The 19,842-nt window shown below is 51.8% G+C and overlaps 6 protein-coding genes across 6 annotated transcripts; 1 reads left to right on the top strand and 5 right to left on the bottom strand.

Annotated features, from left to right (window-relative positions):
- Positions 1-100: 100 nt before the first annotated feature.
- Positions 101-3,187, bottom strand: PV08_01534 (uncharacterized protein; the record flags this gene model as incomplete). Its single annotated transcript, XM_016375895.1, has 1 exon — positions 101-3,187. One exon carries the CDS (start codon positions 3,185-3,187, stop codon positions 101-103), a length of 3,087 nt encoding a protein of 1,028 aa, XP_016241171.1.
- Positions 3,188-3,622: 435 nt separating this feature from the next.
- On the bottom strand, positions 3,623-5,530 carry PV08_01533 (uncharacterized protein; the record flags this gene model as incomplete). The annotated part of the gene is made up of 1 exon (XM_016375894.1): positions 3,623-5,530. One exon carries the CDS (start codon positions 5,528-5,530, stop codon positions 3,623-3,625), a length of 1,908 nt encoding a protein of 635 aa, XP_016241170.1.
- Positions 5,531-6,082: 552 nt separating this feature from the next.
- On the bottom strand, positions 6,083-8,786 carry PV08_01532 (uncharacterized protein; the record flags this gene model as incomplete). The annotated part of the gene is made up of 3 exons (XM_016375893.1): positions 6,083-7,609; positions 7,661-7,800; positions 7,853-8,786. The coding sequence occupies 3 exons, from the start codon at positions 8,784-8,786 to the stop codon at positions 6,083-6,085; spliced, it is 2,601 nt and encodes an 866-aa protein (XP_016241169.1).
- Positions 8,787-10,383: 1,597 nt separating this feature from the next.
- PV08_01531 (uncharacterized protein) lies at positions 10,384-12,628 on the top strand (the record flags this gene model as incomplete). Its single annotated transcript, XM_016375892.1, has 2 exons — positions 10,384-10,645; positions 10,695-12,628. The coding sequence occupies 2 exons, from the start codon at positions 10,384-10,386 to the stop codon at positions 12,626-12,628; spliced, it is 2,196 nt and encodes a 731-aa protein (XP_016241168.1).
- A 1,458-nt stretch (positions 12,629-14,086) lies between these two features.
- On the bottom strand, positions 14,087-14,747 carry PV08_01530 (uncharacterized protein; the record flags this gene model as incomplete). The annotated part of the gene is made up of 2 exons (XM_016375891.1): positions 14,087-14,433; positions 14,642-14,747. 2 exons carry the CDS (start codon positions 14,745-14,747, stop codon positions 14,087-14,089), a joined length of 453 nt encoding a protein of 150 aa, XP_016241167.1.
- A 1,117-nt stretch (positions 14,748-15,864) lies between these two features.
- Positions 15,865-18,068, bottom strand: PV08_01529 (uncharacterized protein; the record flags this gene model as incomplete). Its single annotated transcript, XM_016375890.1, has 3 exons — positions 15,865-16,048; positions 16,125-16,245; positions 16,304-18,068. 3 exons carry the CDS (start codon positions 18,066-18,068, stop codon positions 15,865-15,867), a joined length of 2,070 nt encoding a protein of 689 aa, XP_016241166.1.
- Positions 18,069-19,842: the final 1,774 nt, after the last annotated feature.

The raw sequence follows: 19,842 nt of genomic DNA, 5'->3' as shown, positions 1-19,842 counted from the left end.
GCAGGTAGTACGATGACTGAGGATTTATGGCCAACCCCCTTTTTCCTGTCAGAAAAAGGTAGGATCCTCCCAAACCACTACGTAACAAAACATAAATTCTTCAAGGTACATACAACCTCACGAACCCCTGGACGGGCCTTCGGCAAGTGACGCAGTTCCCAAAGTTGTTCAGTGCCAAGCTGATACGGCAATCCTCACATACGATCAGACACCGGCAAGGCCACGCGATGATTGATCGGGGAGACGTCTGGCATACCACGCAACATGGCCCGGCCTGACTTGACTCATCCTCGGCAGAGTCAAACCTCCCATGAGACTGCGAAGCGGTCGGTTTCCTCTTCCGGCGACTTAGGATCAGAGATTCCAGGACCTCTGCCTCTTCGGCATTGGTCAATGGTCGAGGACCAGAGACGTGTGATGTGTCGAAGAGAGATATCGTCGGAACGTGACTAGGTAGCTTTGGTGGTGTCCTCCCAGCCAAAAGAATGCGCGCTCGTTCTCTCTCCATTTCCCGTCGATAGCGGGAACGTGTCATGATCCCAGGAGACTCGGCTGACACACTCTTGAGGTGAGCCGCTAGAATCCGCGCTTCGTCTCGTGATTCTCGGTCTTGGGGGTCTAACAGTCTGGCGAGGCTCGTGGCATCCAATGGTGTGTCAGTAAAAGGGCTCGATTCTCGCGACTCGATTCCAGCAAACGACCATGTCGGGCCAGCAGATGCCTGGGTGGGTGTTTTTGTACCATCCGGTTCTGACTCCCATCCATCCTCGTCTTCGTCGACCCCGCTCTCACTTCGATCAGTCGTAGCTTCGGTTGACATGGAAATCACACTCGTCGTATCGTCAAAACCATCGTGCTGAGGAGGCGGTTGGTAATCACCGCTTCCGTCTTTCACGCCAAACCATCCACCAGACCTCCACCAATCATATAACTTGGAATCGAGCAATTCATCAACCTTGTCACTGGGAAATTCAGTCATCAAGCGCCTGCGCATCTCTGGCTCGATGTCGATCTCGTCCGTCAGAGGTACTGTCAACTTCCCATCTTCGCCAATCAACCAAAAGTCGAGCATGCGGCCCCTTCCATTACTATTGCGTTCAGCGTGCATCTTCTTGAGTGACCGACCGACCAGTTTCCTTAGCCAACTAGGACGGCCTGTTATTCCAATAGAATCAAGCAAGACCCCAGCACCGAAACCAACGTAACCAGCAATCAGGAAGATAATGCCTCGGAGATAGATCATCAATAAATAAAATCGGGTAGTACGCTGCACAGCGCCAACTCCACCGTTTTGAGGGGTTGGATAAACAAAGGAATCTTTGCCTTCGAGCTCACCATCCTTTTTGTCAAACTTGCGCTCTTTGGAATACCCAGACTCCCAGACACCACCTTTGTCGGTCCCTCCAGGAGTCGATGACGGAAGGCCATACTCTTCCAGTATCTGAAACTGTTGACCTCTTGTAGTTCCCAGCTTCTCATCCCCTGCACCTTCAAACTCATCCAATCGGTCTTCTTCAATCCAAGTGAATTGGCGCACTTCGACGGCCCTGCCTTCGTTGAGGAAAACCGATTCCGAGGCAGCGGTCAAAGCGGCGAACCCGACCCGAAGAAGGGCCGTGTAAAAGTCCTCATACCACCGAATATTGATGCCCCTAGTCTGGATGGCTGCTTGTAGATTGTCATGTGCAATGCTGAACCGTTCTTTGAGACTGCTAGGCTGTGGAATATGCGGATTTGTTCCTAGTGAGATTGCCGTGAAGGTGAGTGCAACAAGATAGATGATAAAACAGACTCCAATGCCAAGCAAGATAGCCATATGTGGAAGGAATCCGACGATAGCCACCGTTGGGAAGTGTAATAAGCTGCTGACCGGACGATCATCGCCGTCGTCACCTCCTCTGACCATCGTGCTCGTACTGAAAAGGCCCCAAACAAAGGAACCCATGAAAGCCATGCCCCAAATGCCGGTATTAACAAGACGCCACCGACGTTGCTTGCCCATTACAGCAAGAACATGAGACGTCAAGGAGTTGCCGCATGAGAGCAGCGTCACCAAAAGAACTTCTACCGGTACGTTGACCCGGTCTAGAATGTGAGGGCCGGTCAGGGACGCCGTAGCATCTGCCAACGCAAGAATGGTACCAGATGCTGGGATTGTAGGCTCAGAGCTGGACATGGTTATGTTTGAAGAGCTGGCGTCGGAGGATTTCGACGAGCCGAATAGGCCCAACCCTAGGGTATGTGCCAATGCTGTCTCCGCTTCTGCAAATGCCAGAGAGTGTTCAAATACCGTCATGCCAACTTCCGTCATGGCAGGTATTTGTTGCAGTGAACAAGACAAGCTCTCCACGATGTGAGACAGGCTCAAACGTAAGAAGGACGGCCACAGAAGCGAGAAGGAGCCTCGAGGTGCCCGGACATCCGGCGACGGCCTGCTCAGCCCGACAGCAGCACAAGCACTTGCATCTGTGGATCCAAACAAGATGGCCGAACTCAGCGTGTGCAGCGCACCGCCATCTTTCGACCAGTCCAACAGACTGTACTTGTTGTTATCCCCATGCCGATAGAGCGAGAAGTCGGGTGAGGTTTGACATCGGATTGCCTGCAGAAGTTGATGGATTTGTGAAATGAAGAGTAGGATGGGTACGATTCGAAGGGCAAGCCTCTTCGGCCAATCCAGGTAGATGCGCTGCCTGGACGCGCCGTAGACGCCGATGCGATTCAGTATGAGAGCCATTGCAAAGCAAGTAAAAGCCCATCTTGAAGTGATATAGTGTAGCATGCCCCAATAACTCTTAAATGTGCTGGCTTGAAACGCTTCCGCGAAGAAGGCCGCCCAACCCGCACCGCCTGCTTCACCCATAGCCTGCGCAGCGCCGGCATTTGCAGCAGCGTCGGCCATCACTTGGGCTCCGGTGTCGGCTGCCTGTCTCACAGTCCCTGGGCCAAAGAAGATATGCCGACCCAGACTCTCTACCTTGAAGGTGTTCCAAAGACCGAGGAAGGATTGCTCGAGTTGGGAAGCAATCTGTAGCGGGGCGCGAAGAAAGTCCTTTGAGGATGCCGATCCAAAGAAGGACGTGGCATTAGCTGCGGCGGTTTCCAATCCTGCTGAAGTCAACTCTGCGGACACTGAGGCAATGCCTGAGACTGCCGTGTGAGTCAGGGTAGATTCGACGGAGACCATGTCTCGTCTCCCGCATGCGCGGGTGATGGTCTGTATTTCAATTCATCCGTCGGACAAACGAACTCGAAATCGCAGGAGGAGGCAAAGTAGGTGAGGACGAGGAAGGTGAAGAGGTTTGAGGATCTGTGTCTGGCGATGTAGGATGAGAGAAAGCAAAGGCTGGCTGCCGGTTATGGCTGCGGATGCGGGATGCGGCCCATCGGAATCAGGGTTCCCAAGACCACGATTCTCGTATTACGTACCGAAGGTTCTTGTACAGGACATGGTACTTACATCCCCGGACAAGGCTGAGTGACGCAATCAGACAAGGCTGACAATTCGTCCTGAGTGAGATACCTCTTCCTACGCATCATTTACAAAGGTCATACCAAAGACTCCCATTGCTCATCACTGAAACCAAATCAGACTTTCCAACATCTCAGAATGTCTATCTAATCAAACAGATGCTTTCAATCCCACAGCTTCCTGCTGCTGATCCCATGTCCCTAGAAAACTCCCTAAATCGTCCATTACACCCTCCAGGTCAAAATCATCATCCTTCAGCCTCGACATCCCGCTTTCAATCAACTTGAGCTTTGCCGGCCGTTGCGCATCTTGGTTGGTAGAGGCTTGGGCCTCATGAGTCGAGGAAGCCATCACTTCCGTAGAAGTCATGAGTGAAGACTTAAGAATACCTTTCCGTTCCAACGTCCCGCGGATCGGCTTCTCTCGATATGGAGATATCTCCGTTACGTTCTCGATAGCACTCTCTTCACCGTCGGCATTCACATCAGGTTGGATTTTACCGATTTTGTCTTGATTTAGGGCCGATGGTTTTGCAACTTTCATGGCCATCTTTATCGATCCCTGAGATGACCCTGAGGATCGCTCATCAGTGACAAAGGCTGTTCGCTTCTTCTTTGTAGAGATAGACTTGGTAGCTTCGGTCATGGGAGACTTGCTCTCGGCCGTGATGACTTTGTCAAGACTTCGAGACTGTCCTGGGGCGCCGAGTGAAACTTGACGAGCATTGGTGCCAGCTTTCACGGGCGACGAGCCTTGGCGACCGCTGGGATTCTCGTCTTTCCATTGTGAAGCCCCTGCATGACCAGGACGTCGTTCCGTCTGGTCTTGAAGTCTTATGTGGGTATTGCTGATCAAATCCTGGTCAGGGGAGTTGGGGCGATCGGATGGGCCGGCGAACGTCTGAATGTTGCTCGATAAGTTGGAAGGCCCCGAGTTTAAAACAGCTTGTATTTGTATCTGCGCGGAAGGAAGCTCGTCTGTATGGCGTACTTTGCTTGTTTCTGTTGACAATGCAGGAAGTGCAGTGCCTGGACCGTAAGATAGTGGCTGTTCAAAGGCTGTGTGCAGAGACGTTGAAGGGACGTGAGAGTCCATTATATCTTCTGAAATGCAGGTTTCTGGCTTGAGTCGAGTTGGTTCTGGTTTTTCGATAAGATCCTCTTGTCTTGTATCATCGCCGATCGGGATACCAGCACCGATGGTGTGCTGTACTGGGGCGTCTGCCTGTTGAACACGAGCCCAGGAAGTTATACCGGAGGGTGGAGATATCTTTGGAGACTTCTTGTTTGATGTCGGAGATGATGCTGATTGACCGTGGTGAATGTGATCCGTTGGTGTCCAAACGCTATGTAGTTCCCTACCATTGATCTTCGCAAGCTCAGACACCGCATGGGTGGCCTCAGAGAGTTGGAATGGAATGGTTGCAGCCTCCCATTTCTTTGTCTTCTGTTGAGGCGCTTTGTGTACTGGACGCACTGTTGGAGACGGGGACTGAATGAACCTATCCGTTGCTTGCCCGCAAGAAGTACTTGTCCTGAGCCAGTCTTCCACCTTCCGAATCTTGTTGCAATCCTCATGGCCATACAATTGAGACGTGATTTCGTCTCTCTTCGCTCGAGATGGGTGGTTGTCGAGCTCGGTTTTACTCTTCAGCGATTCGAGAGCGTCCTGCATGGCTGGTCGGTTCAAAGGCCGTTGGCCTGAGACTGAGGACATGTCTGGATGCAGCACTGGCTTGACAGCAGCAGCAAGCCGAGATGTCTTCGCCTTCCGTATCTGTGTTGTATTCTTCCTCTTCTTCAACCACGGATTGCGCCAACCTTTTCCAAAGGGGCCGTTCAAATGCGCCGTGGCTATGAATATCGGCTCGCCTCGAAGGTAAGACGTTGCATAACTCTGGATACGTCGCTTCTTCGCAGCTCTCTGCTCGTCATCAATCTCTTCGTCGGACTGCTCATCATAATAGACTATGGTATCGGCACAAATAGGAACGTCATCGACAGGAACTGGGGACACCGGCCTGGGATACTCGGGCACTTTGGCCCGGGCGGGAGCCATTCTAGCAAGGAAAGTCGGGAATGCTTTCACAGGTCTGCATTGAGTAAGGTGTACTGCGTACGCTATGGTGAACAGAAACAGAAGGACATTGGGTTATATAGATGAGAACCACCAGAGGTAAGATGTGAGGCTGGTTGCTGGGCCGGATCGAAAATCGCGTCAAGCAGTCTTAATAGGCGCCACTTTAAATGACACGGTTTTTGACCGCGTCGCGCGTTACACCTGCGCGGGCACATAATGTTAACGTCATACAAAATACCCGGCAACAGTGCGACCGGTTTGCGACGGTATTTCGATCAGTGTCAAACGTGAAGCAGTGAGTGGGATTTCTGAGATATTGTCTTCATCTACATACTCTGACTATCCTATTTAGCAGTGCAGTTAATAATGACTGCAATTCCTGCGCCATTCCGTCCAATCACGACCATTATCGGCACATCTCCAGCAATAATACAAAAGAAAAACCAGCTAAAAGGGTATCGAGAAAGTGCCAACAACATCAAATCTTTTTACTCTCCAGTCCAAGACTCAATCGTCCTATATCCTGCCTCCTTATTTGGTGACATTGTCGTAGTAGATGTTGGCGCTGCCGTTGGTAACCTTGGCCGAGCCATTCGTCACATCTTTTCTGGGGTCAAAAGCTTGATCGAGCTGGTTGCTGAATCCGGATGCGTTGGGAGCAGCACCTGTAGCGCCGGTAGAACCAGACGATAGGTCGGAAGCGCTGTTGGGATGATTACCACCTTGGATTCTGGCACGAGAGGTCCCATGTGGCTTGCGAGTGACTTGTCGAGGTTTGGGAACATCTGACGATGGTTTCGCCTTACCAATAGCGAAGATGGGAGATTCCCAGCGGTCACCCTTAGCAGCGAGCTGTTTGTATTCGGTAGCCTTGGTAGAGATACCGCCCGGCAGCGAGATGTGCTTGAACATGGAATCTTCCTTCGTCATTGCAATGTTGACATTAGTCTGCGAAGTGCGTTCCTTGGCCTTTTCCTTCTTCTGGGTAATCTTGTTCTGGTATGCGTTGATGTAAGTCTGGAAGATGTTGCCGGCATTCTCAGGATCGTTCTTGGCCGCCTCCTTTGCCTTGAGGGCATCTTGGTGGACTGAATAAGCGAAAGCATCTGCCCTCTCGAACGCATCCTTGATCTGCTTCTCGAGAACTTTTTGGATGACTGGCCGCATAACCTTGAGAACCAATGGCTTGGCAATCTTGAAGAGAAGCTTGTGGTTGGATTGTTTGATCTTGACATTCAAGTGTTTGATGACAACATCAACCTTGTCGACGGCAACGAAATGGGTACGGTCACTCTTTTGCGCGTTTCTAGCGGCAATCTTGAAGCCGAACCCCTCTCCACCAAGGAAGATGTCCATGACGCCCTTATCAGTAATAGAAGGGAAGCCTTGCTTTCGCTTGATGTAGTAGGCAACATCACGCAGGTCCATTTGGACTCCAGAGCCTGCAATCATGATCTTGTTATCTTTCCGGCCACTGGAGCCCTTGCGACCCATGCGAAAGTAGTTGTCACTGCCAAATTCGAAGGTGTTGGGGAAGAGGTTGTCGGTCTCGATGACCAAGTTCTCAACAACAGCATCGATCTGTGGGTCGGAGACTTCAATGCGTGGGATGGGCACATAGCGGGTATTCTCGAAGATGGCAGGGATGATAACGTTGGTCAAATCCTTGATCAGGTGTGGCTTGAAAGTGGCCTTCCCGTTCTCGTCGTTACCAAGATCCAAGAACAATTTCTGAACTGCATCGCCGAAAGCCTTGTTCTGCGGATCTTCCTCGAATTGGTTGCCGATGAACTTGACCTCATCGAGGAGACGATCGGTGTGTTCTCGGTAGCGCTCACGGAACAGATGACGACCCTGGTCGTACAACTGGTTCCACTCGTCGTTCGAACTGTCCTGCAAGATGAAACCTTGTTCTTGAAGGCAGCGTCGGACAAACTTATCAAGGCGCTTGAACCAACCCTTCAGCTCCGGGTCTCGGTCAGCATCACGGTAGATGTCGTTGAGAGCATCAAAGAAGTCATCAGTACTGGTGAAATTGGCGAAACGCTCAATAAGAGTCTTGAGCTTTGTCAGCATCGGCTTGTTGTCATTGTAGAGTCCTAGACATACCTTGAGGTTAGCTTCGGCGCGCTGCAGGTTATTATCAGCATGTGCACCTTTAACTGCTCCTTGACCCTGTTGGGCCACGTTCTTAGAATGGCCGGCATAGGTCTCAGCCAGAGACAGCAAGGTTCCAATTGCTTGTTGGTCTAGATTTGATGTCAGTCGAAGCATTTACTCAAGCATTTTATGACCACTTACAGTCTGAATGGCCTTGAATCTCGGCGATCATCTTCTTCAGACGCCAAATGGTCTGCTCGCGACGCTCCGGCGGCATCTTCTGGCTCACGTAGTTCTTGGTGCGCTGGACAGCCGCATCCTTGGCCTTCTGGGCCCTTTCCTTGTCTTCGTCGGGCACGTTCTGGCTAGCCGTGTTCTGGAGGTTCGCTGCAGCGTTGGACAGACCAGCACGTCCGGCATCACGAGGGTCATCCGAAGGGTGTTGTTGAGCGCTGTCGAGTCCTTCTTGAACAGCACCCTTGGCCTCGTCACGGTCGATTGGCTTGTTCTTGTCTAGCGCGGCACGGGCTTGATTCTTGATATTGCCCCGGGAGAGGTCAGGAACGTCGTGCCAGGTGTTGTCTTCAGCCGGCTGATCGATCTGGTTTAGGCGATCCTCTGAAGGATTGACTGTGTTGGCGGCCTTGGTGGCAGCATCACCGGCCATGTCGCGGGCGAGGACAGCTGCGTCGCTCAGCAATTTGCGGAATTGACCGTTGGAAAGTACAAGTCTGCCGAGCGTCTTGAGGCCTTCAAGAGCTTCGTTACCGTGCTGCTGGGCCGTGGCCTTGTCGGTGGGAGCGCTGGGTAGGGCAGCGTTGCCGCCGTCGAGGTGCTGACTGTCCCAAACGAATTCTTGGATCAAATCACCCTCATTCTTGGACAATAACAGGTATTTTGCCTGACGGATGACCTCCTTCAAGTCTGCCACCAAGGTGCGACCCTCTTCGGACAGTCTTGGGGAGGGAGATGAGAGAGCTTTGGACTCGAGCGCGCTGTTGAGGGCAACATCGATCTGCTGGTTGGAGGGGACTTTGCCGTTGGAGAAAGCTTCGAAGATTCCGTACAGCTGGAGTTTTTGGTTGACGTCCTTGTCCTTCTGGGCGGTATCGGTTGGTCTGTTGACAGTTGCCATGTTGGCGGGCGAGAGGTCGACAGGCTGTAGGACAAAATGGGTATCACAATGGGGTAGGTATTAGGTTCAGTAATATGCTCAGCGGGTATCACAATGCAAAGAAAACGGGTGCTGGAACCGTGTAGATGGTCTGGAGTGTGAGGGAGGTATGAGAATGAGAAGAGAGAAGAGACTTGCAGAGTCGGCTGGGGTGATGACGATGTATTATGTGCTGTGATGTTTGCGCTTCGAAGCAGCAGAAGGGGGGGATGCATCAAAGCCATTACCTCACTGCTTGTTCCCTGTTACCACAGACTCGTCCCTCCATGGTGCTACGCGTGGATCACCTTGTCACCAGGCGGCACAAAGGCAATCAGAGAGCACGTACCCGCGTCTAATGCCCAGTTTGGAGTTGCAAGGATCGACTGCAAAGCCTCAACGTGGAGGCTGGTCATACATCATCATGATCATTGCGTTGAGCATCGACGTTTGGTGGAGCTGGAAATTGAACACGGAAAAGCCATGATGTCGATGCAAACATGGGATGATGTCAAGACCTGACTTGGCACTACGGGGGAGCAGGCGGAATGTCCTGTCGAATTCTAGGCCTTCGTTACGCGTTCCCTTGGATTAGCATCGCATCTTGATGGCCTTGGTTAAGCGAGCGAGGGAACCCGTTCATGAACGATTCAGATCTACGAGTTGCGACCTCTCGATTGATTGTTCCTGGTTGAGAAGAATGAACCGTCTCCGCCGTGGTCGATTCTTCCTGTCCCTGGATCCCATGTCAACGGTCATCCCAGTTTCGAGAGCACAAGCCACTGACGAGGCGCCTGTCCGTATGTACTTGTCTTGTCTCACTTGTACGGAGGTCCAGCATATTCTTGTGCCTGGCTCTCGTCTCTTTTTTGTCGACTGCTCGTACAGCTGATTCTAGTACGTTCTCGCGATTCTTGACACCTGGCATCTGCACTGTCAGATCTGATCTCTGAACTCTTGAGGATGGACATTGATGGGCTCCATCCGCATCGTCATCGTTCTGCAATCAACAGCACTCGATGCTCCATTCAGGGTCTCATCGCGATCGCTCTCCCCAATCTGTGCTGCACAGTTTTCCTCAATGGGAACATCAGGCAAAACCAACTCGATCTCCCTCCACACAATGACGTAAAATCCTGGCTATTGAGTCTGTCAGGATGAACGTCCCACCCAACCAATGCTGAGCTAAACTGTGGCTGGTGATGATTAGTTAATGCAGTTATCCAGCCACTATTGCTCGCGCTCGTGCCCCAGGGAAGCCACACCTCGTACTCGTATATGCACATGGTACCATCTCCTTCACGTGACATCGTGTTCCATCGTCGGGAACGCGTCTCTTATGCGATGCGAATAATTGCTGGAACAGTTCAGCCTGATTGACTTGCTAAGCTGCCCTGCGATTTCTCCAAAACAACATGCGACGACTCAAACAGCGGGCGTTGCAGTGAACTCTACTGTATTTCGAGCGCTGACGTCGACCTCGTCCCACGGATGGTTCTTCCTCAGAACATTTCGTCCGCACCCGTACTTCCGCAACCCACAGCCACTCCTACTTGCATCCCTCCCTAGATACCTTACTATGGCTGGTCGGGGTAGGCCTGCAGCTCCACGGCGATCGGTGCGCAGTCAAAAGAAGAATCAAACTACCCTCCAGTTCTCTCCTCTACCCTCGTCCTCACCGGCAAAGGCGAACTACAGTCATGCTATTCAAGATCGGTTGGCCAGTGTAAGATACCGGGGATCAAGAGGATTGTCCATAGGAAGCTCCGGAAATGCTGACGAGGACGTTGCGACGCTTCCTACTCCCGAACCATCTTCGCAGCATGAAACCATGCGGCATGGTGAGTACGAAACCGATCACCCAAAAACGTCCCATCTGACGACTCCTAGCCCGGGAACCACATAATACACCAGATTCTATACCCTCGTCTCCACTCGTACGATCAGTAGCAGTGCCGCAAGATGAGGAATCCGAGGACGATGATGTTGTAGTGTCTGCGAAGAAGAGACGGAAAATCCTCGCTGACACTCCTGCCACTGATCTGCATAGTTCTCCTCCGCTGAGACGGTCATCAAGGTTCAATATTACAAGTTCATCTCCGATACGAGATGTTGGTGTAGTCAGCTCACTGCGGAACCGGCGCTCTGGGGGATTCAGCCACAGATCATCGTCTCCGCCGTCAAGGTCACTGCGGTTCGATAGTAGCCACTCCGGTGATCTTTCTACGCCAGTTCGTCGGCTGTCGACAAAGCTGTCAGATCTTGGCTCAGCTGAGACCACCGACGACGATGACCTTGTCATGATCTCAAAACCAACACAAAGAAGACGACGAAAGCCCCAACCAGAGGCAAAGGACCCGTTCGTCGTGAATGACGACGAAGTCCAATATGAGTCGGCGTCACCGGGCCCCACACGAACCGGGCGGAAGACACAGAGGAGGAAAGCAGATGATTTCATCGCAGATGACAATAGTATTGAGTATATCTCCTCGGACAGCGACGCGAACGAGCCTAAACACAAGCCGATCGTCTCAAGGTCCTCTGTCAAACACAGCTCACGACGAACTCGGGAGGAACAGGAAGAGCTAGAGGAAGATCTACATGACCTACAAGACTCCGACGATGGTGAAATCGTCGTCACCTCCCGCACACGCGGCGGGCCTGTAAGCACAGAACGCGACAAAACAAGAGAACATTTTGAACTTTTGAGACGTCGACGGGCTGGCGAGAAGGTGCCCCGAATTGTAGATTCTGACGATGATAATGATGAGGAGGAGGTATCTGAAGAAATGGTCGACCTCCGGCTTATTGGACAACCCGCAGCCTACAACACCGAACAAGGATCTGCACATTCCTCTGTTGACACTGACCAAGAATCGATAGTTGAACAAGTCGAGGACGAAGACGACTTCATTGAAGATGATTCAACTGGACGCCTGGGCCGACCCCATCCAGACATTCCCCTCCAGTTTACATCGTTCGCGTCCGCAAAACCACGAGAACTATTTCCTCATATCATCGAATGGCTTGTCAAGAACAAGATTGCACCAGCGTTCTCTCGCGACGATGAATTGTACACTTTGGCATTCTCTCGCGTCGATGACCAGGTCAAAGCCCAAGCCGGAAGTCGGCTGATCTCTGCTGCCTGGGGCACTGACTTCAAGAACACCATCCTAGCAAGACCTATGATGAAGGTTGTCGCACTACCAGGCTTGGACGAAGACAACATTCGCACCTGCGATGCGTGTAATCGAGTCAACCACCCTGCTCGCTACGAGTTCAAGTTCTCGGGCGAGCCATACTATCAGAAGACTTTGGAGCCCGTCGAACTGTCTGATGACGAAGACGGCCAGGACCGGGACGACGGCGTCACGTACGATGAGCAAGGCCACCTACTGCCCTCTGAACAGCGACGTTTCTATCTCGGAAGGTTCTGCGCGGCGAATGCAGAGATGGGTCACAAACTGACACACTGGAAGTATCATCTCAACGAATCGCTCATGGCGTATCTCGAGGAGCAGGGCGTTTTGTCAGCCGACGCCATTGTCGCGAGAGACAAGATGAACAAGAAGAAACGCGAGAAACAAGCCGAGGGTATCGTGGACTCAATGCAGGAAACCGGCGTCATTGCCGATCTCTGGGCGGATTTCGAAAACGACCTCAACGATGCAAGACTGGGCATGGAGGACTTTGACAAAAAGGGCGGTCGGTCCAAGGGTCGTGTTGGAGCTATCAGAGCCAGAGCACACGGGACGATTAGAGAGTGGTCTGGAGACAAGTACCGGGTCATGAGAGCTCTCGAGTCAGATTCCGAAGGCGATTAGAGAACTGGATCTGTTTGCCAGGATCTATGTTACCTGCGCAGATTATGAAATGAGCTAGTCGTTTGAAGGATGACAAAAAGCAATTGAGAGGATTTGATCGAGGTTGCTCGGCTCGCGACGACGGGTGCCTACCTAGGCAGGTGGAGGATGGATTCTGGCCATTTTGGTACCTATATGTACCTAGTTTGACTTTCATTTTGTCTTTGAATGCAAGAGACAAGGAAAAAGCCATGTGCTTCACAATGAGATGAGATGGGTGCCATGGTTCGTCCTTCTCGTATATACCTGACCTGCCTCCAGATCCACGTGCCGTGTCGTACAGTGTCTTGTGATTAGAGTTCAAACTCGACGAGCCCAAACCGTCTATCCGTACACGACCACGACTCAGCGTCGAGGGGGGAGTTCGAGTGCAGATCTGGCCGTGACTCGGGTCAATTGTTGAAACTCAACCTTGGGATGTGGGCACGGGGGGAAATCTCAAAGAGTAAATTCCGTACAGCTCGCGTCCCCGACGTCGTGAGTGAACGGATCGGCCAAGGGTGTACGTACCTGCGGTTCCCCTGGTAGATAAGAGACGAGAAGACTTTGTTTGCTTTTGATACGTCGGTACAGAGTACAGGAACGCCCGATATTCGGAGACAACCACACCGATACACCTACCACCTGTCCCCGAGCACGAGTCCCGCGGACCCAAAAAAAAAATTACCGAGTACCCTAGGTAGGTAAGGTAGTACCTCAGGTACATGTTGCATCCCTTCGCGAGCGTGGGATCGCCTCCCCGGCACGAACCCCCTAAGCAAAAAGATCCAAGTTGGGCAACTGTAAGAACCCGATTCCCAGGCCACGCTGGACTCTCGATGTCAATGATCAACCCATACTCATAGGATTGGTACTTTGTGGTTGTCCCCGTGGCGGTTGTCTCCAGTTGAAAAAAAAGGGTAGATTGGTTCTCGTTTCTGTTGCGTTATGATACAAAAAGTAATCCGTAATCCTACATCCCACCACTCCACCTATTCACCTTCTGTACATCTCTTTGTTGCATTGCGGGTTGAAGCTCCCCTGTCTCCATCGCTCGTAGGTGCTTTGTTCTCCTTCTCTTGAATCCCAAAATCAAGACACCTGGCTCCTCACAATGCTCTGTGCCTCGGTCGCTTGTATCAAGAGAACACATAGACTAAGTGTCCATGTCGATGTTGAGTTGAGCCGAGTTATGTTGAACCTGTGAAGCCGTCGAGCAAGTCAGGTTTGCATCGATGTCTCTAGAGGATGGGTGGAAAGTGCCGCCGCCACCACCGCCACAACCAGCAGAGCACAACACAAGAGACGTCCCAACGCCTAAACAAATCTCCATCACGCACGACAACCACGAACACCACCACCAAAGCTCAGGTGAATCAACATATCCCCGTGGAAAATGTCTAGCGGCGTTCAAGGTGTTTTGATTGTGATTTTTTGTTTTTACAACGCAGGTCTGGCCTGCTCCTGTCCAGGCTCGCCGGACTGAATCAACCCCTGCGCACCTTCGGCCATCATCTGTCTCTGCTTCTCCTCCTCGATGAACTGCTGCTCATCGCCGAGCGCGAGAGCGTACGGGATGCCGAGCAACAGGATACTCGTCGCGAGCACCCACAGGCCCTTGCCGGAATAGGTCACCGTCGTGGAGGTGGCATTGTACAGTGTCGAAGTGACGCTGGAGATCTTTGCGCGTGTCTTGGGCGGGACGATGTCGCGGAGGGCGCTCAGTCGATCAAGGAGGGACTCGTCGAGGTCTGGTTCACTGCCTGCGTCGCTGGAGATCTCGGAATCTAAGTAAAAGAAGAATACGTCAGCGCCTGAGATCATTGCACATTGTAGAAATCAAGCATTTTCTCCCTCGTCGTCGTCGTCGTCGCCGCCACCACAGAAGACTGAATAGAATACAAAACAGGTACAGACATGGAGAGACAGAGACAATGACAGGGCCGTAGAATGCAGGCACAGCCGCGTAAGAGAGCAATAACGGAATCAACTCACCAGTATCAGTATAATCTTCGTCGTCGTCGACTAGTAGGGCACCGTCAGAGGTAGAGTCGGGCTTGTTAATGAAATGTTCATCTTCGAGTTCCTCAAGACGGACCATGCTGGGCGATGGTTGAAAGAGAGGTCAAGGATTGTGGAAATAAAAGAGGATGATCGTTGAAAGGCTACCGTGTACAAGGGCGGTTGAAGTGGCTCGAGTGATGTCAAGTCCAAGGACTGATAGAAGGATGCTGTAGATATCTGTCACAAATGTCCGATGAGAAGAAGAAGCTCATGGGCGCTATGAAGCTGGCGACTCTCTCCTCCAACTTTTTGTACAGCCTTGGCATTATTGGGCCGTCTCAGTCCGTTGGTAGCACCGTAGGTCACAATCCACGTGATCAATGCGGCACAGCGCTTCGCCTTTCTCTGCTCCTCCGTACACTTGTCCCCCAAACTTCAACTCATGCTTCAGTTACCCGAAGTGCCTGAGAGAGAGAGAGAGAGAGAGGCTTCCCAGCGCCGAAGTCAATGGACTTCACATGGCGGACTCGGGTGTGGTCGTTCGAGTGTGATATTGTGGAAGATGTCCGACCGAGGAAGCGACCGGAGGCCAGTGAGGCCTCCTTGACCTTGAAACTAACCTAAGTAATGTACATATGTCGAGATCAATCCAAAACACTTCTCTCCGGAAACAAAACAAACGAGCTTGATTATCAAAATCGCAGTCCTAAAAAAAGTCGTCAATTGACCTAGAAACCCCTTTTTCTTTCCAATTCAACAAACACAATATTCGTGTCTCAACAAATACAACCATCCAAGATGGACACAGAGAAAATACATGTACGTATGCACCACGTACAACTGCGGACAAAAGCAATCGAACTCAAGTCTTTGGAATCCATGCCAGTACCACAATTCCAGTATTTCGTCTTTCCGTCTGGCTGAGTATTCATTCAACAGGGACCATGCCAACCCATAGAGATGTTTCAAAACCCATAATCCCCCCAAAAAAGGCTCATCACATCATTACTTCATACACGCATCCGTCCGTATTCATATCAACAAGCATAAAACTCATCACCTCGTCATATCATGAACACACAACAGACCACTTCCTAGTCACGGTTAGACTGAGAATATCCAAAACTTCCCTTCGTCGCGCACGGCTCTGAAACCACGTGTCGAAGAGAAGGTAGTCCCACTTCGGTCATGGCAAGCCAGCAACACTGAAAGTCTCAGTTTCGCGAATAAGGCCGATTCATTGCTGCAATCTCTCTTGCAACGACGGCCCAGTCGAGTTCTCTATTGATGACCTTTCCTCTCTTCGCCTGCTGCTGTTCATCCCATTTCATCAATTCATACACGAACCTGAGATGAGGTTGTATGATAACGTTGAGCCGCCGCGCACGCACAAAACAACTGCAAAAATCATAGTTAGCGATTCGGTTGAACATTTGAGGCCTGTCGACGGGGTAGACATGAATGCTAGACTTACTATGCTCTTGGGAAACTCAAGCCTTGACTTGCCATGACTTCAGCAATACAAATAGTTGCTGACCGACTGACTCCCACACGACAATGCACCAGTGTAGCAGTTCCATCAGATTTGCCTTTCTCTGCAGGCGAAAATGTGAGCTTCCAGGACTGTATCTGAATGGACAAAACGAAACTTACCGATGAACTTTAGACATCGATCCATCTCGGGAGAGAGCTCATCAATCCCGTTATCCTGAACGCGATCCACCATGAGCAAATTCCCACGACCCCAAGACTTGACCTGCTCGTCAGACCAAGACACAGGCTCGCCGACACTGAGGATGCGGCGAATGCCTAACAGACGTAGCATCTCCGGGTTGTTCGCGTGTGTTAGATTTCCCAGGTACATGTAAGGCAGAATCCGACTAGGGAGACTGCCGTCTAACTTGTTCATCCACGCAGGTGCTTCGATCGCTGGAATCTCTCTCTTGCCCGCAAACTTGGGACTCTCCTGGAGAACCCGATCCTGCATGGCCACCAAAAGAGCTACATCGGAAGGATACGCAAAGAAATTCCTTTTTTTCTCGGTATGCAGGCGTATCCAAGCATCGTGCACCGGTAGACCTTCAGCAAACATGAAGTAGGCGACAGTAAGCATCGATGTCTCCGTGTACCCATCAGCGCAGTGTATGAGTATACGTCTGGGTTGGGCAGAAAACTCCGTCATCTGGATGTCACCGTCATCATCGTGGGTGTTGCTCACAGGCTTCATAACATGCGTGAGCTCATATAACCACCTGCACATACGCAAGATGCCATCAACCTCGCCTTGTGACCACGATGGGGGCAATATGCTTCCGGAGCTGGGAAAGGCCATGTGAACAGGCCTGTCGCCTTCTCGTCGACTCTGGAGCTGCTTCAATTTGCTCGCAAGTAAACGGTCATCGGGGAGAGCCGCATGGTCACTAGCCTCAATGTAGAGGTCAAAAGAAGGATCATCCATAGTTGACGGTGGAAGTGTGTATGGTCCTGGAGATGGCCCTTGAAATACGCCCTGAGAGATCTCCGACGCTTTGGACATGGCACACATTTCGCGTCGCTCTTGTTGGAGAAAGTCCAAACAGTGGTCCGGGTATTGGCCCCTAGAGTCGACGGCTACCAGCTCAGGATACTCATGTTCAAAGTCCTCAAAACGCTGGGTGAGGACAAAGGTGTTGAAGACCTCGGGACAATGTCCCGCACTCTCCAGCTCCTTTCGCCATTTCTTCTGAACGGCAGCCGTCCTTTCAGCGACCGACTTGACGATGCGAGCATCGGTGTCTTCGTCTCCATACACGACTATATCCGAAACGAGAGCCATTTTGGCCGCTTGGATGTGAAAGTTGCGTACGGAAAAGCCTTCTCTTGGGTCGCAATCCACAAAACCCTTGCCATTACTGTCGGACAAATTCAGGATCTCGTCAGGAGCAACAGCACCCTTGATGCGAGCCCGGCTTAGATCTCCTCCAGCTTTTATGATCGTGATGCCGCGAAGACACTTTGGTATGCGCCTGAGCGACTTCTTCCTTGCCACAAAGAATGCCATTTGTATGCTATTCTCGGGATGAAGTCCGTGGAGCCAAGGGAAGACGGCACTGGGGTTGGGAAGTGGCTGAGAGGCATAGTGCTGAAGCGCATCGGCGAGGTCCTTTGGGCTGATGCCATAGATGGGCGGAGAATTACATAGTCTCGTATAATTGTGCGGAGGATAAAGGAGCGAAGTAGGCTTTGGGGCAACATTCTTAAGCGGTGGTGAATTAGGTGGGGTGATCTGCGATTGCGATGGCACCGGTCCTGGAGGACAATATGGCAGGTGTTTGTTGGGGACGGGTGTTGAGGAGCGAGGCTGGTTGAATGTAATGGTAGGAGGGGGAGTAGTAGATTGTCGTAGGGAGGGTTGTTGCTGGACCACGACTGTAGCCATAGTTGCACGAGTAGTTGCAGTCTGTAGGGTTGGTATAGAAATCAACCCTGAGCGACTCGAACTACAGGCTCATCCTGGTTCTGCAGGAGTCCTAGCCAGACCTGCACAATGGCAGGTGGTATGGCTTAAGTCTTGATCCAATGTAGCTGTTCAAGATATCTCAATGCTGGCAGGCTGTCTGAGGGCGGATGTGTTAGGGAGGGGTGACCGAGGTACCTGTGGATCCAAAGACAATGAACAATGACAGGCTCGTGACAACGCTCGTATCGGTACAGAGAGACAAGCCCGACAAACTATGCGAGTGAGGCCAAACAGTTGTAGAGAGCAACTGCTAAGGACGAGCGGTTGGCAACAGTAACAGGTGTGTATAGCAGTACAAGAGCAAGGCGAGTCTGTCAGAAGTGCATGTCCAGTATCTGGGTGGATGTCTGGAGGAGGAGCCAGCCCTCGAATGCTGGAGGATGGTGGTGGGCCACTAGCCGGCAAGTGTTGGAGAGTTGAGCGCGAGCCAGTAAGTGGCCCAAGCATCGGGCTCCTGCTACCGGGGAACCAGGGTTGGAACGACGGTACAAGAGGCGATTGAGAGGCTGCAGAAGCCGGGGGGGCCCCATTCAGTAATTCGCCAGAGGACAAATAACGGCGTGCATTAGCGGCGAGCGGGAGGGCTGTCGACGTAGAAAAAGATGGGTCGAGTCTGGTCTCGATGGCGAGAAGACGAGGAGGAGGGGCAGTGTTGATAACGGTGGCCAGAGAGGAGACAGTACGAGTAGGAGCAGGAGGGAGAGGCATCGACATCTGAGGGGGCGGATATGCTGGTCGAGGCGTTCATCGAGGGGAGTGATTGGGGAGAGGAGGAATTCTTGGACGCGGCAACGCTGCATCCCTAGCGCCATGACATGATGCAGTAGTGCACGATCCCTGTCGACGCCAGCCAGTGTGGTCCGCAGCAGCTGTAAACACAATAGACAAACGAGGCAATAATAAGAAGGAAAGCATTTCAAAGAAAGTTGGCGACCGACGTGAGATGGAGCGTCGCTGTAGCTTCACTAGGTGAGGTACAGTATGTGTGTGAGAGAGAAGAGGGGTTTCTGATAGAGGGGCAGACTCTGAGTTAGTGCCTCCCTGCGCCATCATCACATCACTACGGCGTGCAACTAGGTAGCTGCCAGCACCTACAGAAAACATCCAATGCTCGTAATCAAACACGAGAATTCCCACGTGCGACATATCTATATACGAACTTCATTCTCATCAGCCCAGGATCTACTAGACTACTGCGGATTCTGATGGTGCGATATACATCTGAATGAGGTTGCGACAAAGACAGAACGACGAGTGGTGGATCTCTCCAGCTATTCATCCCTCAGTGCCCTTCGATCGCTCTCCATGGCTGATGACCCTCAGCATTTTCACACAGGCTGTCAGATCTTCGATTTTCGCTGCGATCGCCGCCCACCACTCCATGCCTCGTCCCTGTAAAAGCGCGACCGTCATCATGCTCCGCGTTCCGAGCCAGTTGAGGCTGGCGACGCCTCTGACACCCAAGGGTCTGGCCCAGGCCTAGTCCTGGCGCACCATAGTTTACACATGCGGCACGATCATGTCGATCCTGGGCACCTCTTGCCGTCCTGAAACAATGCCATCACGTACGAGTACCTCGCTGGTGGATTCCGTGGTGAATTCTACGTGTGAGAAGGCTCGGCGAACACTGCTTCCGGAGTGTCTCGGTCAGTGTAAGGATGATCTAATTAGGCTCAGGTGAGCATCACATTAT

This window comes from Exophiala spinifera (assembly GCF_000836115.1).
Source record: "Exophiala spinifera strain CBS 89968 unplaced genomic scaffold supercont1.1, whole genome shotgun sequence".
NCBI lineage: Eukaryota > Fungi > Ascomycota > Eurotiomycetes > Chaetothyriales > Herpotrichiellaceae > Exophiala > Exophiala spinifera.
The sequence above is the reverse complement of the archived record's forward strand: the minus strand, read 5'-3'. Positions and strand labels throughout refer to the sequence as shown.